This window comes from Hyperoodon ampullatus (genome assembly GCF_949752795.1).
Source record: "Hyperoodon ampullatus genome assembly, chromosome: 18".
Lineage (NCBI taxonomy): Eukaryota > Metazoa > Chordata > Mammalia > Artiodactyla > Ziphiidae > Hyperoodon > Hyperoodon ampullatus.
The window spans coordinates 53,137,329-53,155,403 of record NC_136931.1 but is presented as its reverse complement, the minus strand read 5'-3'; the positions used below and the strand labels follow the sequence as shown (position 1 = coordinate 53,155,403).

At 56.7% G+C, this 18,075-nt stretch overlaps 1 protein-coding gene across 1 annotated transcript; it reads left to right on the top strand.

Annotated features, from left to right (window-relative positions):
• Positions 1 to 1,491: 1,491 nt before the first annotated feature.
• Positions 1,492 to 17,514, top strand: EXOC3L2 (exocyst complex component 3 like 2; the record flags this gene model as incomplete). Its single annotated transcript, XM_079724113.1, has 11 exons — positions 1,492 to 2,014; positions 4,727 to 5,360; positions 6,901 to 7,012; positions 8,033 to 8,134; positions 8,235 to 8,335; positions 8,554 to 8,664; positions 10,030 to 10,165; positions 13,089 to 13,211; positions 13,687 to 13,842; positions 14,640 to 14,761; positions 17,235 to 17,514. 11 exons carry the CDS (start codon positions 1,492 to 1,494, stop codon positions 17,512 to 17,514), a joined length of 2,400 nt encoding a protein of 799 aa, XP_079580239.1.
• Positions 17,515 to 18,075: the final 561 nt, after the last annotated feature.

The window sequence follows — 18,075 nt, the reverse complement described above, 5'->3', positions numbered from 1 at the left end:
CAGCCCGCCCCTGCCCTCTTGGGGCTCACAGCCCAGTGGAGGACACAGACCCATTCCCAGACAGTGATGACCCAGAGTGGGAGTTTCAAGGGGGGTGCACCTGACTCAGCCTGGGCATCTGGGAAGAGGCAACACTGGGGCTGGGTCCTGAAGCCTGAATGGAACATGGAGAACAGGCCTCCATGTATAAACAGGTGCTGGAACCCAGAGGAGCCTGAGGTAAGGAGGAGAAGGTGGGGTGGTGCTGACGAGGTGTACAGCTGGCAAGCAGGGGGGCCTGAATTTCATCTCGAGGGCACGGGGGAGCCATGGAGGGTTAAGAGAAGAGGGAGGGGCAGGTCTGAGCCTTAACAAGGTCCTCCAAGGTAAACTGGAGAACTAGAGGCTGGAGGTCAGGGAGGAGGCTGCAGCAGGGAAGCAGGAGGGGCCTTGGACTGGGGCAGGGGCCATGAAGAGGTAGGAGATGGATTTAGGAGAAGGAATGGGCAGGACTCGGGAAGCTTCGAGCTCCATGAGGGCAGGGACTGGGTCTGCCTTGGCCACTGCTGTGTCCTCAGGGCCTGCTCAGGGCTGGGCCCATGTAAATACCTAATCAGTTTGTGTGTGTGTGCACGAGTGTGTGTGTGTGTGTGTGCGTGTATGGGGATGTGTGTACGGGGATGTGTGTGGAAAAATCTACGTAACAAAATTTGCCATACTAACCATTTTAAAGTATACAGTTCAGTGGCATCTAGTACATTCACAATGTTGTCAACCATCGCCACTAATTCCAGAACGTCTTCATTCCTCTAAAAGGAAACCCTGAACCAGTTAAGTGGTCACAGCCCAGTCGCCCTCTCCCAGTCACTGGAAACAACTAACCTTCTTTCTGTCTCTATGCATTTGTCTATTCTGGATATTTCCCAGTAAAATGTTTGTTGGAGGAATCAATGGGGTAGGGTAGAGGAGACAGGGGTACTGACTGGACAGGAGAGACGAAGCAGGTGGCCAACTGTGTGAATAGGACACCTGGGTAGACGGAGGGGTGGGGCCTGGGTCCCCATGCAGCCTCTGCCCTTCGCTGGCTGTGCCACCATGGGAAAGAGCCTTCCCCTCTCTGAGCCTGTTTCCTCATGGAGTTGAAGGGTGCACTAAGATGATGAACACCCCTGGGCAGGAGTAAGGTAGGGGAAGGGTCTGGATGCTGATGCTCAGGGGAGAGAACCCTGGTTCTGGAATCTGACAGGCCTGGGTTTGAAACCCGACTTTGTCCCCGAGTCACTGTGGGACAAGCTTAGGCAAACACTTGTGCTCTTCTGAGCCTCAGTTTCCTCATCTGCAAAATGGGCATAGTGACATTACTCTCTTCATGAGACTGTGCAGACTCAAGGGGTAAGTAAGTGCTCAGACCACTGCTTGGCACACATGCCCCAAAGTGCTGGGTACACAAAGGCATTGTCATCAACACCACCGATGGTCCATTATTTTTTCCCCAGGTCCCCGCCTGTCAAAATGCCCATCCTGAAGAGTCTAGGGGTGGCAGACTCTAAGATGTCCCGGGCGGGGACACTGCCCCTGAGGTCCTCTCGGAACCCCTTTGAGGAAGCTTCAGGGCTAGAAGAAGAGGAGGCTGGGGAACTGGAGACCCTGCCCAACGGAACATCATGTCGCCGCCGTGCCACCCTGGAGAAGCTGGCAGGCCTGGCCCCCTTCCGGCTGGGCAGAACCCCTGGCCGGCGGGCGGGCAGCCCTGGGGATGGGCAGCCTCGCTCTTTCCTGGGCCGTGTGCTGACGCCGGGGATCCGCAGGAGCTCAGCAGATTTTGGCCTCCTGGCCAGGCTTCAGGGGACCCGAGCCCAGGCCGATGAGGAGGCGACTGGGGAGGCTGCCCGGAGACTGGCCTTCCTGAGACTGGGGCGTGGGCCCAAGCCCCGGCGGGCGTCACTGGCTGAGAGAGTGGTGCCCGCAGGCGAGGCGGCTCCCGAGCCCCCGCCCAAGGTCCCGGAGCCCCCAAAGATAAAGGAGCCGCTCTCAGGTGAGTCGGGAGTCCTGGCCCAGACCTGGGAGAATCACAGTGTCTCCACCCGTGACCCCATCTCCATTCACATCTCCAGCTTCCATCTGCCCACCTCCACGGACATGGCCAGCCCGTCCCCGCTGCGGTCCTAATCTCCATCACCAAGCTCCAGCTTCAGCACCGTCTCCACCCCCAGCCCAATCTGTCCCTCTCTCCATCTGCCTTCAACCTCGTCCCCTTGTCCAACAACCACCAAATGACCAACTTCGGTCTCATCTCCTCCAATCCCCTCCCTGTCCCCAGTTTCAACCCTCTCTCCGTTACTATCCTCAAATTTAACCTCAATCCCATCTCCTTTCAAAACTGCCTCTTCCAGCTTCTGGTGCTTTGCTGGCAATCTCGGGCGTTCCTTGCCTTGTAACTGCATCCCTCCCACCTTCCATCCACACATGGCCTTCCCTCTGTCTTCACATCATCTTCTCCTCTGTGCATGTCTATCTTGGTGTCCAAGTTTCCCTTCTTCTAAGGACACCAGTCATAATGGATCAGGGCCCACCCTATGACCTCTTTTTAACTTGCTTCCCTCTGTAAACGACCTATTTCCAAATAAGATCCCATTCTGAGGTACTGGGGGTTAGGACTTCACGTATCTCTTCTTCTTGGGGTGGGGGACAAACACAGTTCGACTCATAACACCACCCCTGTTGTATCCTCAACCCCAATACTACCCCAAACCCCAATGTCTTCCTCAATGCCTTTTTAGCCATCGCCACCTGAGGCACATCCGCATGCTTATTCCCAATCCATCCCTTTCGCCAAATGCCACCTTTAACCTCATTGCTACGCCCGACACCATGACAAGCGCCAACTGGTCCCGTCCCACGCCATAGCTCATTCCTCTACTCTCATCCCATCCTCAATCCCAGCCCTGTGTGCAACTTCAACCCTTTCCCCTCTTCAGTCTCACTCCCACCCCCCAACCCCAGGTCCATCTCAGCGTCCCCCTTCAACCCCATGCACCTCCCCAACTTCCTCATTCAGTCCTAGTCGCACTCCCAGCCCCCATTTTCAACCTGAACCCCAAACTCAACCTCTTAATCCCATCTCCACACCCAGCCCGAGTCTCAATCCTAACCCCCCCATTTCCAACCTCCAACTTCAACTGTCCACATTCCTAACCCCAGCTCACGTCCAGACTTCTTCAAACTCACCTCCATCTCTACCTTCTTTCCATCCTCAACTTTCACCTAAACTCATCTCCAAGCCCATCCCTACCCCAAACTCCAGATGACATTCGCAACTCCTTTCCCATCTCCCTCTTCAGATTTCAGCCCCAACCTCACCCTAACCCTCAACGCCCTCATCCCAGCCTCCACCTTCATCCCCACCCTCTTCTCCAGCCCCAGCCCTGCCCAGTCCCCACCTTCCTTCAACCCTGTCCCCCACCCTGCCTCTATCCCCCGCCCCCATCCCCACTCCTACCCTCCCCCCAAGGACAGCCCTCGCTGCCCCATCACTGGAGAGCCCTTCCTTCAACCTGATGCCCTCCACATCCTGCGCCAGAAGCTATTTCAGCCCCTGCTCCCTAGGGACTGGGAGGGCACCACAGGGGAGGTGAGAAGGGAGTGACTCAAGCCCCCGCCTTCTGGAAACGGATGGGCAGAAATAGCACTGGCCAGGAAATAGTTTCTCTGCCAGGGAGGAAGTGGAGGGGGCTGGAGGTGTTGGGGGTAACCCTGGGCCACTGGGACCCTCCGCCTTCACTCAGAGGCCTCCCGAGCCCATCCCCTCTCCTGGGGGAGTGTGAAATCATCAGAGAGCCAGGTCACCCCTATAGCTGTCCCCACCCCCGAAAGACCCATCTCTGGCCTTCATACCCTCTTCCCACCTCCATGCCCCAGCCTGCCCCCCAGTCCACTGGCTCTCTCCATCCCTCTCCCCCTTACCTGGCTCCCACTGTCCTCCCTTGGCCACCCCACTTCCTCTGATGCCTTTTTTTGGCCCTGATGCCCTTTTTCTATCCTATCCGCCCTCAACTTCCCTAACTCCTCCCCACATCCTCACCTACCCCCTGATACTCTCTTCCTAGCCCTGACCCCTTACCCCAGGCCCTAACCCTTTCCTTCTTCCTCATTCCCCTAAACCCACTTCCTCTGACTACCCTCTTCCTAATCAGACAACCTTTCTTTTTTTTTTTTTTTTTTTTTTTTTTTGCGGTACGCGGGCCTCTCACTGTTGTGGCCTCTCGCACTGCGGAGCACAGGCTCCGGACGTGCAGGCTCAGCGGCCATGGCTCACGGGCCCAGCCGCTCCGCGGCATGTGGGATCCTCCCGGACCAGGGCACGAACCCGTGTCCCCTGCATCGGCAGGCGGACTCTCAACCACTGCGCCACCAGGGAAGCCCCCTTTCATCTTTTGACCTCCTTCTTATATCCAGACTCCTTCTCCCATCGCCAAACCCCCTCTTCCCTTCCCTAACCCCTCCTGTCCCCTCCCCCTTGTCCTGGCTCTCCCCCTTGCTCCCTCCTCCCTCTCCTCCCCTCCCTTCTCCTAGGCCCCTCACTTGACAGCCTTCTCTCTTCCCCTTCTCCCGAAATGCCCCCACATCCCTCTCTGCCCCCCACCTCTCCCCCTCCCCCGACCCTCTTCCCCTCGCCTCCTACCTGTTTCCCTTCTTCCCCCCCTCCGCCCGGTTTCCCAGCCCCTGATCTCCCGCTTTGCGCCCACAGTGCTGGAGATCCTGAGCTTGATCCAGCAGCGCGAGCTCGCGCGGGCCGACGAGCACATCTTGGAGCTGGAGGCCGAAGAGATGGCGTCGTCGGGGGGCGGCGCGCCCGGGCCGCCTAAGGCCGAGGGCGCGGGCGGGGGCCGCCGGGCCCGGGACGTGGCTCTGCTGTATGAGGCCCTGCAGCGCGAGCTGTGGGCGCTGGTGCGCGAGACGCTGGCGGGCCCCGGGCCGGGCGCAGGCGCCGGGGCGAGCGCCGTGGCGCAGCTAGGTCAGGTGCTGGTGCAGGAGGAGGCGGCGGACGGGCGCCGGGGACCCGAGGCGGCCCGCAAGCTGCGCGCCCGCTGGGCGGAGGCGGTGGCGCGTGCGGCCCGGGAGCGCCTGGAGGCGGCGGCGCCAGGGGCGCCCGGGGGCCTGGCCGGGCAGCTGGAGGCGCTGCGGGGGCGGCTGCTGGAGGATATGGGCGTGGTGCGGGGCCGCCTGGCGCCCTCCTACCCCGCTGGCCTGGGCGCCTTCGGCGTCTACCTGCGCGGCTACCACGGCGCGCTGGCCGAGTGGATCGGGGCCGCCGCCCGCCGGAGGCTGCCGCTGGCCGACCGCTACGCGCTGCTGCACTGGCACAACCAGGTGTACCCCAGGTGAGCGGGGGCCTAGGGATCGGCTGCCCCAAGGTCGCGTAGAACCGTCGCTTCCCCCCACTCCCTCCAGCCCCGGCCCCTTCAGAACCTAAGGACTCTCCTGGACCTACATTCCTGGAACCTTAATATCGTTGACCCTTCCAGGCTCAGCACTGGTGACATTTACAGCCCGAGAATCTTAGCGCTCTCCACGCTTCCCGCGCTAGAACCTCGGCAACAGGAATCCTTCTGATCCTAGAACCTTACCACCCGCCATCCTTCGGGTCCTGGAATCTTAGCATTGTTGACCCTTCCAGTCCAAGAATCTTTAGAATCATCAACATGTACACTCTTAGAATCTTAGCACTGCCCACCCTTCCAGTCCTAGGAACTTAACACCAATGACCCTTCTCATCCTAAAATCTTGGCACTGTTGACCCTTGGAATTCTAGAACCCTTACACTGCTTTCGCCTTAGACCCTAGGGCACAAGCGCTGACTCTTCCAATCTTAGAACTTTAGAACTGATGACAATTTCAATCCTAGAACGTTAGCGCCAACAAGCCTTCGAATCCTAAATTTTAGCTTCATCCCCCCTTTGGATCCTAGAACTCTGACACTTGTCGGTCCTTCCAGTTTTAGGATGGTAGCACTTTTGGTCCCTTGAACTCTATAATCTTAGCATCAAGAACCTGAGTACCATTGACCCTCCCAGTCCTAGAATCCTATAACCATCGAGCCTTTGGATCTTAAAACATTTCCATTCTTGTGGCTGGGAGATGGAGTACCATGATCAGCTACGACTGGGTCCCTACAGGCTCCAGGGAAAAGGGAGTTAGCCACACCCAAACCACACATTGGAGGGTGAGGGAGTGGGTGGTCCCTCATCGAAATCAGGATGCTGTCACCAGACAAATGGGAAGGCCACAGTTACCAACACTGACCTGTCCAGATCCCATTTGGGAATATATGTTCATGACACTCACATGCCATCCATGAGAGATGGAGGCGGAATAGAGAGCCTGGAATGGTGAGACACGAGTTAAGTCTGATTTGCAGGGAGATGGGGCTTCTGGCTGAGAGGATGCCATGAGCAAAGGCCTGGTGTGTGCAGGGGTGGTGGGGAGGTGTGGGGAGAGTGAAGGCACGGCACAGGCCAGGGCATGCAAGAGGGTAGAGGCTGGGAGTCAGGGCTGGAGCGGCGAGGCCTCCAAGGCTAGGTGATGACGTAGGGACTAGGGGCGGAGGTGGAAGGGAGCTTCTGTCTGGTGAAGCTCTGGCGGGTGAGACCTTGCGTGCCAGGTCACAGAGCCTGGACTTGACCCCTACGAGTCTTGCCCGGACACCATCCATCAGGGAGCTGACTCAGGGAATTGGAGCCAGGGGAGCAACAATTCCAGAGACTTCCTTTGAGGGATGAGCAAAGCTGGCCCCGAGAGAGGAAGGGAGAGGCCCAGGTCACAAACACACAGGCTGTGAAGGGATGGAGGTGGGGAGGGGTTCAGCTGCCCAGCCCCACCTCTCACAGAGCCCCCCACCCTGTTTCTTACCCCCACCCCCAGAGAGGTCCTAGGTCTGGTGGACGTGGTCGCCCTGGAAAATGGGGAGCTGGATCCCCTTCTGTCCCCTGGCACCCTTCGTGGCTTGGAAGATGAATGTGTCACAGACGTTAAGGTACCTGGAACTTGGCTTTGCTGATTAGGGAGCCTGAGGCGCTCTGCAGAGGGGGCGGGGTCACACTGAGCTTGGGGGCCTCTCTCTGCCCCCTTTCCCTGTCTCCATCTCCCCTTGCCCTTTGTGGACTTCTGAGTTCTGTCCAAAAGACATAGAAATGTAAGCCCATACTGATCACTTCTGTCTTACGTTCAGTGTATCCAATGCACCTGGCTGGGCGTGGAGACACTCAGTAAAGGTTCAGTACATTCAGACACTTCAAATCTTACAGCAAGAGAGAGTCAGTCACAGAACCTCAGCTCGCAGACTCAAAGACTCACAGAAGGAGGGCATCAAAGCATCTCTGCATATAAGCAGGGCTGATAGTAAACACGGTTAATAACTGGCCGGGCACAGGCACCGCTGAGCAGAACGGCCCAAGCTGTAAACAGCCATCCCAGCCACAGGAGTGTTTCCGGTCTAAAAGCCAGTCCTGCCAGTCCCGCCCCAGCCACAGAAATCAGTATCTTTGCAACTTGAGAGCTTTGAATCTCAGGACCGAACAAGTGTGCATTCTCAGACTCACTGAATTGAAGACAACATAGGACCAGAGAATCAAGAGATGTGTAAACCTTAGAATCCTAGACACTTGGAATTCTTGAATCACAGAATTTGGAAATCGTGAAAGAATCGTCTTGCAGACCTGAGAGCAGAGTCATAGAATCATCAGATAATGAGAGAATAAGCCCTTAAACCCTCTGGCTATTAGATGGAGGAGGCTTAAAACCACAGACTCAATATCAAGTGCCAAATTGTAGACTTAGGAATGGAAGGGGCTGGGGAAGTTTTCTGGTCCAGGCTCTCTCCCCAGCGTTACCTTGATGAGCTCACAGGTAGAATCCAGAGCTGCCGGGGGGGGGGGGGGGGGGGGCGCTAAGGGGCGGGACGGCGGGGAAGAGCGGGGAATCCTGGTGTGAGAAAGGGAGGGAGAGGCTCCCAGGGGCTCTGACTCCTGCCTCTGCCCCCACTTCCCCACTCCAGGCTCAGACACGGGCAGCCCTGCTTCGAGTGCTGCAGGAGGACGCGGGGCACTGGGCAGGTGCGGAGGACCGGTCCAGCAGCCTGGCACAGGATGTGTGTGAGGTAGGGGGCGGGGAAGAGGAAGGAGAATCAGCTGGATGGTGACCAGTGGGAAAGTGGGACCTCGCCTCCTCATCACTTCTCATCCCCCTGGACCACGCAGCTGCTGGAAGAGCACACAGAGCGAGCGCCCCGCATCAGCCAGGAGTTTGGGGAGCGGATGGCCCACTGCTGCTTGGGGGGGCTGGCAGAATTCCTGCAGAGGTATGGAGGGCTGGGGGGAAGGGCGCAGGGCTGGGGTGGCGCCGGGGCATCTGGAGCCGGGAGCCAGCAGAGAGAGGAGAGCTGAAAGTGAATCAAGTCAGCATGGGTAGGGGCGCCTCTGTGGGGATCACAGGCTTTGCTGGGCTGAGTGCCCAGCCAGGGACCCTTATCCAGCGGTGCTCCATCTGTCTACCATCCTCCCTTTCTCCTCCCACCAGCTTCCAGCAGCGCGTGGAACGATTCCATGAGAACCCAGGAGTCCGGGAGCTGCTACCCGACACCTATATCAGCAGGACCATCTCCCTGGTCAATTGTGGGCCCCCCCTGAGGTGAGAGCACCCCCCACAGTGTGTGGGCGAGAAGGCCAGTCCTGGGTGACAAGCTGACCTGGGGTGCCTGGATCCTGGGTGGGGATCGCAGAGCTAGCCCCGAGAGGCATATCCAGGGGACCTTAGAAGCATAAAACCTGGGAGTCCTAGAAAGAACCGTAGCATCACAGAGCACGAGAATTATAGAGTAATCAGAACCTGGGAGTGTTAGAACTACAGGAACCTAGAAGCCAGACTCAAGGGATTACATTTTTTTAAAACATTTTTATCTTATAATACTTTCCTTGTATAGTTGATTTAGCATGTTGTGTTGATTTCTGCTGTACAGCAAAGTGATTCAGTTATATTACTTGACCTTTTTATTAACTTATTTTTAATTGAGTTTTTAAAATTGGGAATGCATTCAAGACACAATAAGGCACACAGTGAAAAGCCTCCCTCCTCCCTCCTTCTCTCCAGTTATTGCTAATGCCTCACATATCTTTCCAGGGGTATTTGATACATTTACCAGTAAATATGTGTAAATAAGTGTATATATGCATAGACACACTTCATGCATATGCATAGATAGCCATGCATATGCATATTTCATAATATACAAGTAAATCTATTACTATGTGCATACATATTATTCCTTTTCCTTTAAAAAAAAACACAAATGGTAGAATATCGAACACACTCTGTCCTTTTCCACTTAACACCTTGGAGATCTTTCTGTTAACGCCTGAAGAGTTCCCACCAGCTTCTTTTATACCTTTTATGGCTGAACTGTCTTCCACCGCTTGGATGTGCTGTCATTCATTTAATCTGTCCCCAGTGGATGGACAGTTGCCTCCACTCTTTTGTAGAGAAAAACCTGGCACATCTGTCCACTCCCACAAGTGTGGGGACCAGGGATACATTCTCAGAAGGGGATCTGCTGGGATGTGGGCAGAAAGTGCCCAGTTGCCCTCCAGACCAAGTTATTCTCCTTTCAGTGATGGAGAGGGTCCTCAACTGTTCCAATAACAGAAAATGAGAGGGTCGGATTTTAGAATTGCAGTCCTGTAGAAGCACAGACTTTTAGGATGGAAGCATCCCCACTCTCACCCAGAAAGCAGCGAGAGACACAGACCCCTTCCTCCCCACTCCATCCCCCAGACTCCCAGCCATTCCACAGAGCCCCCCCAACCCCCAACCCTCCAGACATCCCCTGATATTTCTCAGCCCCCAGGCCCCCCCAGAGCCCCTGACTTCCCCCAGCTCCCCATCTGACCTGTCGCCCCTGTGCCCCACAAAATAGGGTCCGTCTAATGGGAGGCAGGTCCAGGCAGTTGGGCTGAGATGTTGAGGTTCCTTGACTTTTGGCTCCACTGATCCCCACAGGGCTCTGGCGGAGCGCCTGGCCCGGGTGGGACCCCCTGAGAGTGAGCCGGCCCGGGAAGCAGCAGCCAGCGCTCTGGACCGAGTGACCCGACTCTGCCACCGCATCCTGACCGACCTGCTGTTCCAGGAGCTGCAGGTGAGAGAGGCAGTGGGCTGAGTGGGGCCGGGGCAGGACAGGGGAGTGCCCCCGCCCAATCCTGCAGTTCCCTTCAGCCCATGACTCAGTGTTCGGGAAGCAGAGGGGGTGTGTGTGGGGGGTGATGGCCATGTCTGGCCCGTTTAGGGGGACGGGGGGGCACAGGAAGGAAGAGGTGGGAGGATATGGTCAGGGGGAGGATAGAGAGCAATCAGCACGAAGGGGCCTAGGGGACTGGGTGGAACCCCTCCTCACTGAGGTCCTCCAAATCCCTGCCCAGCCTCTCCTAGACCCTAGGGCCTCATTCACTCATCCCCGGGGTCCTGCACATGCCCAGAGGGGACTGGGTTCAGAGGTGGGTGAGAGCGGGGTGAGAAGCTGGTGGGAGTACCCGGGAATGGAACTGAGAGGTGTGCGTGCCCCTGGTTGTAATTTGTGCTCAATCCACATTGTACGTCGGGTTGTGTCCCACCTCTGCTTAGAACCCTCCATGGCTCCCAGCTCACTTAGGGCAAAAGCCAAAGTCCTCCCTGTGGCTCCCGAGGCCCACATGGTCTGCCCTTTCCCTCTCTGACCTCATCCCCTCCCACTTTCCTCCTTGCCCCTCGCTTCTCCTTAACGTGTCAGACACATTCCAACCTCAGTACCTTTGCACCTGTTCCCTCTGCCTGGACTACTCTTCCCTCAATAGCCACAAAGCTCCCTCTCTCACCTCTTTCAAGTTTTGACTCAAATGCCACCTTCTTAGAAGGACCTCCCCTGACTGCCCTATTTAAAATAGAAGCCCCTGAGATTCCCACATGCCCCCCCCCGCCACTGCTCTATTTGTCTCCAAAGCACTTATCACCACCTGCCATGCTATATCCTTTGCTTTTTTATTTTTATTTTTTTCCAATCTGTCTCCTCCCATTGGAATGTCAGCTTCTCAAGGGCAAGGATTTGTTGGAATGTTTCTAAAATAACTTTTCTATTATGGAAAATTTCAAACATACACAAAAGTAGGCAGAATGACAGAATGACCTCTTGTGGACCAACTCCAGCAAGTATCAACTCCACCTCTCCCCCCACCTCTCCTGCCCACTGGATTCTTTTCAAGCACATCTTTGGCATCCTATCATCATCCGTCAACACTTTAGCCTGTATCTCCAAAAGATAAGGAACCCAGCCTTTTTAAACAAATGTAACTGCAATGCCATTTTCCTACCTAACAAATGGAACAATCAGTCCTTAATATCATCAAATATCAGATCAGAATTCAGAGGCCCCCAAGTGTTTATAAGTATCAGGAGCTTGGAGTTTTGTTTATCTCCCTTTGTGCTGTGTCCCCAAGCGTTCTCTAATGTATCCCCAGTGATCCACCCAGGGCTGGGCCACAGGAAGAGTTCAGAGAGTGTTTGTTGAATGACTAAATGGACAAGCATGGGAATGAAAGTAAGCGAGTGTTGGGGGGAAGGGGGTACAGTCTTTGTTCCAGGCCTGGCTGTACTGCTTCCAGGTAGGGAGACTTAGGCAAATGGCTTTCCTCTTGGGGGTCTATGTTTGCTCATCTGGAAAATGGGCCCAGGAATTCCAGGCTTCTCAGATGGCTGTGAGGAAGCAATGGGCTTGTGGCCATAAAGTACTTAGCTTGGGTCCTGGCCCTCGGGTATTGGCCATTAGGGAACTTCATAAATGTACAGAGTTTATAGCAACAGCAACACGTCCTGAGCTGAGTGCTGTACCAAGAGCGTCAGCTCATTTGATTCACACCTGCTTTCCAACAAAAGCCCACAGGCCTCATTTTTGGAGGTTCAGAAAATTGGGCTACCATGGGATGAGAAAGCAGGAAGGGGGTGCTGGGCTGAGTGGGATAGGAACCTGCTTCAGACCCCCATGGACACCAACCCCAGAGGTGTCCGGGCACCTCATGCTCCCAAGTATCCATCCGACGGCAGCACCTCCCCCTCGCTCCTCCCAGCCTCCATCTGAGGGACAGACCCACTGCCCATCCCACCTCCAGGATCCAGATGCCTCCCTCCCCTCCCCCCACTGGTGGCCACTTACTACATCCTATGAATCTACCACCTGCATTCTCCTCTCCCCCTCCTCATCCCTTCTCACCCCTTCCCCTCCTTCCAGACCCCCCATTTCTGCCTCAGTCTTGCCCCCTCCCAGCCAACTCGGTGAAGCACAAAGCTGACCCTCTCCCTCTTCTGCTTAGAACCTGCCATGGATCCCCAGTGCCCTCAAGAGAAATCTGGGGCTCCTCCCAAGCCCAGGAGGCCTGTGTGCTCTGCTCGGTTCACCTGACCAGCCCCATCTCTTCACTGGGCAGTCATACAGGCCCCCCCCCATCCCCCTGATTAGAAGGGTCCTAGCTTGGTTTAAAGCTCTGCTCTCTCTGCCTTGAAGTTCTTAATACTTTTTGAACAAAGGGTCTCCCATTTTCATTTTTGCACTGGGCCCGTGAATTATACAGATGGTCTTGCCAGCCACACTGACCATCTTTCCGGTCCTCTGACCCGCAAGCCCATCTGAAATCTGAACCTTCTTCACACTGGCTTTCCCCTTGGATTGAGCCACTCCCTCTCCCACCATTCACTTGGCTAACAGTGACCATCTTCCTGGCCTCAACTCTGGTGCCCTCTCCTCCAGGAAGCCCTCCTTGACTGACTCAGGCTGGGCTTCCTAAACCCCTGGGCTCCCTCTTTCCAGCCGTGGCCACTCTGAGTGGTCACTGTCTGGGGAACGGGTCTGTCTCCTCTTCTGGAGCAGAGCCCCAGGAGGGCAGGGCTGGACTGTCTCCGCACTGCTGTGTCCCCAGCACGGCGCAGCCCTGGTTCAGCTCGGAGCAGCGTTTGGGAACAAATGCTGAATTGATCTATGAAGAAAGAGGGCGGAAGGGAGGCGAACTGTGACCCTCTACCCACTCTGTCCCACCCAGCCGCACTTCGGCAAGCTGATGCGCAGGAAGTGGCTGAGCAGCTCGGAGGCCCTGGATGGCATCGTGGGCACGCTGGGCGCTAAGGCCCTGGCACTGCGCAGGATGCAAGATGAGCCTTACCAGGTGCATCTGCTTGTGCGGGGGAGGGACGCAGGGTGGAACCCGGGGCCGGTGGGGGGGAGGGGGGGAGAGCGGAGCTAGAGCGCTCAGAGGGGAGAGACCCCTTCTAGGTGGGGAGAAGCTCTCTCAGGGCGAGATAGGTGGCGCTCTACCTGGGGTCTGCGCGGAGGGTGCCTGCGGATACCGGGGTGTAGCGCGGGATGCTGGCGGGGTTGGGGCCTCTGGATGGCGGAGCTCAGGAGAAAGCGGAGAGGGCTGGGATGGGGCACCCTCTGGGGGCCGGTGGGGGAGAGTCCGTGAGCTGATTAGGGGGGGCAGGACAGGGGTCACCCACTGGGAGCCGGGAGGGCCGCCGGCGGCTGGGGGTGGGCAGGGGTTCCCGTTGGGTGTCCGGAGCGGGAGCGGGCGGGTAGGAAGCGGGGAGGGTGGGGTCACCGGCGGCTCACCTCCCCCCCCCGCGTCTTCCCGGGTCCCCCAGGAGCTGGTGGCCGAGCTGCACCGGCGGGCGCTGGTCGAGTACGTGCGGCCCCTGTTCCGCGGGCGCCTGCGCTGCGGCTCCGCGCGGACCCGCAGCCGCGTGGCCGGCAGGCTCCGGGAGGACGCGGCGCAGCTGCAGAGGCTGTTCCGACGGCTGGTCAGTGCGGCCCGGGGGTGGGGGGCTCCGAAACTACGGAAAACTTTGGCTTCCGGGAATCCCCAGACTCGATAGCCGGGGGCTTAGAATAAGACCCTCACCCAGTTTGCAGCCAATAGTAACACTCTGATCTTCGCCCTCTGAGGGTAAACATTGCCTTTCTAAATGAAAGAGAGAGCGCTCTGGGCGCAAATGAAGAGAAAAATGGTCCCTATGCCTTGTTGTGGGGATTAGATAAGTCCCATTAAAAGGGCTTAGGACCTAAACATTAGCTATTATTATGAGCACAGATAATCGCTAAATGCAAGAGAAACTCAGAACCTTAGCGTTCCCAAATCCAAGCATTTAAAAATCAGCAAATCTTATTAGTACCCAGTTGTAATGAGCTGGACGGGAAGGGTCTCACTCAGCCGCTATTCCAGGAGTTTCTAACCTAGAGTCCTTGGAATTTTCTTTTTAATTTTGGGGGAGATAATTGTAGAGTCACATGCAGTTATAAGAAAGAATGCAGAGAGATCGCTGGCATACCTTATGCAGTTTCCCCCAATGGTAACATTTTGCAAATTTAGAATAGGTTTTGAGGGGTGTCCCCGAGCCCCAAATTATCTGCAAAACTGGGAGTAGGTTATATTATGGATTTTTCTTCAAATTTCCAAAGGTTCCAGATAACCTCTGACTGCAGTCTGCCCTCTGCCCGGTTTTACGGACCAGAAAACTGCCAGGCGAGGCGAGGCCTTGGGAGGCTGTGGTTTCGAGGGGGTGGGTGTTGAGTGTGAGCCCGGGGTCTTCCCCTGCAGGAATCCCAGGCCTCGTGGCTGGACGCCGTGGTGCCCCGTCTGGCCGAAGTTCTGCATCTGGAAGACACGCCCAGCATCCAGATGGAGGTGGGGATGCTGGTGCGGGACTACCCAGACATCAGGTGAGATCCCCGCCCCCACGCCGGCTTGGTTCCTTTTTGCCCGCGCTGCCGCCAGGCCGAGGTCTCCCGGCGAGCCTTGGCATCCGTCCCTGCGTTTCCTGCCCCTTGGGCGAGGGAGGGAGGCGGCGAGCGTGTCTGACGGCCGTTTCCTGCTGGAACCAGGGCATTATTAATACGATTTCCCTCCTTCTCCTGCCGCTGCCGCCGCCGCCGCCGCTGCCGCCGCCGCCGCCACCAGGGCTCGCAAACAAACAAGCAGTCACAGGAAGCCCAGGGCAGGGGGGCGCGGGGCCGCCCGGCGGCAGGAAGGGCCGGCCCAGCTGGGGAGCCGCGGGGGACACGGGGACACGCACGGGCACACGGGCGCACACGCACTGGGACAGTGGCAGGCGCCGTTCAGATCCTGATGGACCGTTTCCTTTCTCTGTGATCCTCTCTGAGCCCCAGTTTCCTCTTCTGATCCATGGGGACAATAATACTCTTTTCATAGGATTATTGGGGGCTGATTAATCATCATCCGTGGTGACAGCAGTAACAATACCAATTCCTCCTTATTGGGTTCTTATGTCAGACATAAGAAAGCATCTTACATACCCACTCTGTGAGTTATTTTATTTATTTATTTATTTTTTGTAGGCAGTATTTGAGTATTTTATTTTATTTTTTAATTTTGGCTGCAAGGCTGCAGCATGTAAGAGTTATTTTAGAATATAAGCTATTTGAGAAAATCTTTGCAAAGATTTTCAAAGGCAGCACTGTTCTGAGTGCTTAGCACCATCCGATGTAGGCGGAAATTAAGTAGCTGACCCCAATGTCACAGCTGGCCAGCAGCGAAGTTGGGACTTGAGCCCAGGCAGCAGGCTCTAAAGCTGGTACACCTGACCACCACACAACACTGCCACTTTCATAAGGTGGTGGCAGTCCTGCGGTGCTAGTCGGGCAGACATTCTGTATGCAGAGAGACAATCCCCCAGGACCCAGTTGTAAGGCATCAGCTGGGTTGAGGTTGAGGACGTGGGGCTGAAGGTGAGGATTCTGGAACTGATTCAGGATGGGCGGTTCTGCTTCTGAGGTGTGGGGCTTATGTCCTTGGGAAAGCACAGAGCCCTCGAGTTGCATGGGGGCCAGGGTCCCCGCATTCCTGCTCGGTTGGGGTTTCTGAACTTGAATCTGAACTTGGATATGCAGCTGAGTTTGAGAGGTCTCAAGCTGGGCTGGGAGGAGGGGTTCCAAAGCTGAGTTTGGGGGCTGTGTTTTGCACCTCTGTTGAGCTGGAAGGTTCTTGAGCCCCATTTTGGATGAGTGTTTTGGAGCTGTGGGGATTCCAAACTTGGGATGCAGGAGGGTGAAGAGACTGAGCTGGGTTGAAGCGGGTGGTGAAGACCCCAGAACTCTGTTTGAAATGAAAGTTCTGGAAATGAATGTTGGGTGCAGGATCTTGAGTTGAAAGATGATGGTGGTTCTGGAGTTGAATTTTGGATCCGGGATCTGGAGCTGAGATTGGGGTGAAGGGACGGTTCCACTGTGTTGGATTTAGGGGCGAGGGTTGTGGAACAGAGTCAGTTTTTTTTTTTTTGCGGTACGCGGGCCTCTCACTGTTGTGGCCTCTCCCGTTGCGGAGCACAGGCTCCGGACGCGCAGGCTCAGCGACCATGGCTCACGGGCCCAGCCACTCCGCGGCACGTGGGATCTTCCCGGACCGGGGCACGAACCCGTGTCCCCTGTATCGGCAGGTGGACTCTCAACCACTGCGCCACCAGGGAAGCCCCAGAGTCAGTTTTGAGCACAAAGTTTCTGGTTGGAGTGAGGGTCCCCAAGGTGAATTTTAAGTTCTGGAGGAGAATTTTAGTTGAGAACAATTCCAGGAATGGGTTAGAGGTGAAGTGAGTGTTCCAAGGCTGAATTTGGATGAGGGTTCTGGAACAGCAGTGGTGAAGACTCCAGACCTGGGGTTGGGGTGAGGTGAGGGTTAGGATAGGGCTGTGGGTGAGCACTTCCGGGCTGGATCTGACTGATGCTGTGGGGCTGTTTGAGATGAAAGTGAAGTTAAGGGTTGCTATAGAGTCCAGAGCTTAAACAGGTGCAAGGGTACCAGAATGGAAATTCAGGAGCTGTCTGAGCCAAGTTGGGGGTGAAGATGGAAAGTTATTTTAATCAGGAGCTGAGATGGGGCAAAAAGGAATATCCTTGTGCTGGGTTGGGAGGTGACAGTTCTGGAATCCATTGTGCGTAGGAGGATTTGGAAGTGTTTGGAAGGGAAGCTCTGGAGGGGGGCTGGTATGAAGGGGGGGATCTAGGGGGGCTGGTGGGAGGGCGTGATCTCGGGGGGACTGGTATGGAGGAGGAATCCAGAGGGAGCGAAGGGGCTCCAGAGCTAAGGCAGGTTCTGGAACAGACGGCCGGGTGGGGCCCACAGGTGGGCTGGGAGTGTATCTGGAGGACCCGGTGCACCTGTCCCCTCCTCTACCCCCAGGCGGAAGCACGTGGCAGCCCTCCTGGACATCCGTGGCCTGCACCACACAGTCGCCCGCCATGAGATCCTGGCGGTGGCCCGGGACTTGGAACTCTCTGAGGGGGGGAGCTTGTCGCCCCCCCGGGACCATGCCTTCTTTGCAGACATCCCTGTTCCCCGGCCGCCTTTCTGCCTCAGCCTCCCTCTCTTCCTGGGCCGCCTCTCCCTCTCCCGGCTGGCCTGCCTGCCCTGGCCTCGGCCTCCATCTCCGTCTCCATCGCGGCCCCGGGCCCAACACTGAGACTCTCCCGGCTCCACCTCAGTGCCCCCCATCTCTGCTGCTGACAGACCATCCTCCCGACTCCGTCTGGGGCCACAGACCCCTGGGCTGGCAAGATCATTAGAGGTCTCCTCACCTACCCCCAAACTCCCTGTACAGAAGAGAAAGCGGCCGGAAGGAGCAAGGACTTTCCCAAGGCCATGAAGCCCGTTCCCAGCACCACCTCCCCAGCCCAGTGAGTGGTGGGTGGTGTTTTGGAAGGCTCTACAGAAATATCCCAGGCCCCCGCTTTCCCCTCACCTCAAGGTCTGGCCTCAATCCAATGTATTAAGGAACGTACGATACTTACAATAAAGAGGTTTCTATTTAACACAAGGAAGGGCTGAGTCCCCAGTGTGTGGGGGGGAGGAAGGACCCGGGGCAGGGCCCAGGGCCAAGGGCTTCTCACACGCCCAAGGCCGGGCTAGGGTCCAACTCTTGGGCAGGGCAGTGGAGGCTGAGGCAGGCCCTGCAGTGCAGGAGCAGCCGGGCCGCCCTGTTTACACCAAGTCCCCGAGGCTGCGTGACTCCACAGCAGGCCCT